The 2,651-nt window shown below is 39.7% G+C and overlaps 1 protein-coding gene across 1 annotated transcript in view; it reads right to left on the reverse strand.

Annotated features, from left to right (window-relative positions):
* Positions 1 to 787, reverse strand: part of LOC308162576 (alsin-like) — a gene marked incomplete at its 5' end in the record, with an annotated part of 40,866 nt that extends 40,079 nt beyond the window's left edge. Inside the window, 2 exons of the mRNA XM_080536721.1 lie at positions 266 to 408; positions 771 to 787. Of these exons, the coding sequence (XP_080392847.1) occupies positions 266 to 408; positions 771 to 787 (160 nt within the window). The remainder of the gene's footprint in view (positions 1 to 265; positions 409 to 770) is intronic.
* Positions 788 to 2,651: the final 1,864 nt, after the last annotated feature.

Below are 2,651 nucleotides of genomic sequence, written 5' to 3' on the forward strand. Positions count from 1 at the left end.
TATTTACAGTAGAGACACTGTTCAGGGGTGTAGTCCAATGCCTGTCTTTCCTTTTAAGCTGTTCAGGGACTACGGATGAAAACTAGCCTTCTTGGCTAATTCTGGTGCATTCTTCGATGTACATTGTCTCTGCCAAATAAACAATAAATAAATAATTTAAAAATAGTGGGGATGAAGAGTGGATGAAGAAAGATAATGATGAAAATAAGAAATCTGGGAAGGCATGGTTAGATTCTCCTGACTGTGCATCGCCATGACAACTCACCCTGGGCCAGCAGGAGGCCGTGGTGGGTCCCCAGGGCGGTCTGCAGCACGGGCCGGGACAGGAGCACCCTCTCTGGGGTGACGCTGCCGCTGTAGCCCCTCCACAGGTGGACCTGGCCCCTGGAGCTCTGCTCCTCACCAGGGCTGACGGACAACAGAATGTCGGGAACTAGTTAAATTGATAACGTACTTTATGACATTATTCGGCAGTTGTTATGTGATCAGGTTAGTAAATACCTTGTTGATGAATAATACTAATAATACCAATAATAATAATAATAATGATTATTATTATTATTATTATTATTATTATTATTATATTATAACTCAAAATCACAGTGTGTATGTTTTGTTTCAATCACTTTAAGTGTCACAGACAGACAGACAGACAGACAGACAGAGACACACACACACACACACACACACACACACACACACTTTACATTGTAGAAGAGTTGCTTATTGACTATAATCTTGTCAGACATACAGGGAGGTGGCTAGTGTACCTCTTGTGGTTCTCCATCACTGTGGTTTCTTCATGTTCATCTGGCTGAACAGGACTCCTAAGGCTCTGTGGGTCACTGTGGATCACTGTGGATCACTGTCCACCAGGGTTCCCACACCTTCTGTAACATCAAATTCAAGCACCTTTCAAGCACCTTTCAAGGACTTTCAAGGACTTTCAAGGACATTCAAGAGAGAGAGAGAGAGAGAGAGAGAGAGAGAGAGAGAGAGAGAGAGAAGGGAATTCAAGCACTTTCAATGACCCATGTCTATTTTCAAAAACTTTTAAGACCTTGGTTTCTTTTTCTCAAATTCACAAACTTTCAAGGACTTCAAGGACCCGTGGAGCCCTGCTGTCTACTGTCCTCTCCCATGTCCACTGCCCATAAAGACATTATGTAGTACTTCCTTGTTGCATTGTTTTGCTATAATTATTGTTTTCTCCTTCCTTTTCTGCAGTTATTATGACATTGCTGCAAACTGATATTGTTTAGATTGTTGTGTTGTTGAGGAGTTGCTCATATATTTCACAACATGTATCCTGTATATTGTGTAAATAAATGACCATTAACATTTGTTTTGATTCATCAATGACTTGTTGATTTTCAAGGTTCAGTTGGCATAGCTTTCATGCAGTCTTTCTGCCAGGGTAGCCCTGTATGGTTACAAAGTCACACACTCAGGTGCATTACACTGCCACAGTAGCATTGTCCTCACTGTAATACATTAGGCTGTAATACCATGCCCTGTCTACATGACCATGTGTTTTGCACCATGCCACTATTTGCATTATTTACATCTGGTTAGATGCCAAACTACATTTGGTTGTCTCAGTACGTTGTACTCTGTCTCTGTGCAAAGACAATAAAGTTTAATCTAATTGAACGAATTTAGGGAATTTAGGGAATGCATTTAGACGCCCTTTCAGTGCAGCAGCTACCTGCTACACTGAAAGGGCGTCTAAATGCAGTCCCTAAATTCCCACTGACTATTATGTAAGTATTAGGGATGGACGGTTTCCAATTATTGAAACCGAAAAACCGTCAGAGAGTAAAACCGCGGTTTTCCGGTTAACCGAAAAATACATAAAAAAAAAAAAAAAAAAAAAACTTGCAAAAAAAAAAAAAAAAAAAGACCGCCAATTTCTATTTATTGAGCCCTACTGCTACAATACACTCATGTCGAACACCATTAAAACACCGTAAGCACAGTCGCAACACATTTAGGCTACTTAGTTTCACAAATATAAGTGGAAAGGCAGACTTTTGTATTCACCATACATGAAAACACATGAACACTTTACACACCAGCTCCGCTGATCCAGGGTGCACGCCTGCACGGAAGATCATCTCTTGGAACAGCATCTTCAAAGTTTCAGCTGCTGCTCAATGTATTTAAATATTTGAATACTGCTCAATAATCACTGAAATATTAGACTTAGAATTATGCAGTGAACATACTTAAAGCTTTTCATAAAAACCACATGCTGCGAGACTGACTCGTCCTGAACTGTCGTAAGTCAATCAACAAAGAATGCCCCATCAAAATAAAAGTGCCCATGGTAGAGCTGTCAAAATAGAGCTTTCAAAATAAATGTACTAATACAGATAGAGATAAATACAGAACTACCTTTGCGTCACTAAGTGACCGCGTATCTTCTGAGACATGCGTTCTGTCATCACTTTCAGTAGCGCCTTCACACACAGTGGCGCTGTGCACAAACACTCTTGATCCGTATAGCTCTTGTTTTATTATATTGTGGTTTAGTAAATACTGCACTTGGAGTTACATTCAATGCATGATTTGTGCTATAGAACATAAATAAAGTTTTATTGATTGATTTCAAATCAAATCACATTTTATTTCTATAGCGCATTTCTCAC

Source organism: Nansenia antarctica, assembly GCF_963989245.1.
Source record: "Nansenia antarctica genome assembly, chromosome: 7".
In the NCBI taxonomy this organism is placed as follows: domain Eukaryota; kingdom Metazoa; phylum Chordata; class Actinopteri; order Argentiniformes; family Microstomatidae; genus Nansenia; species Nansenia antarctica.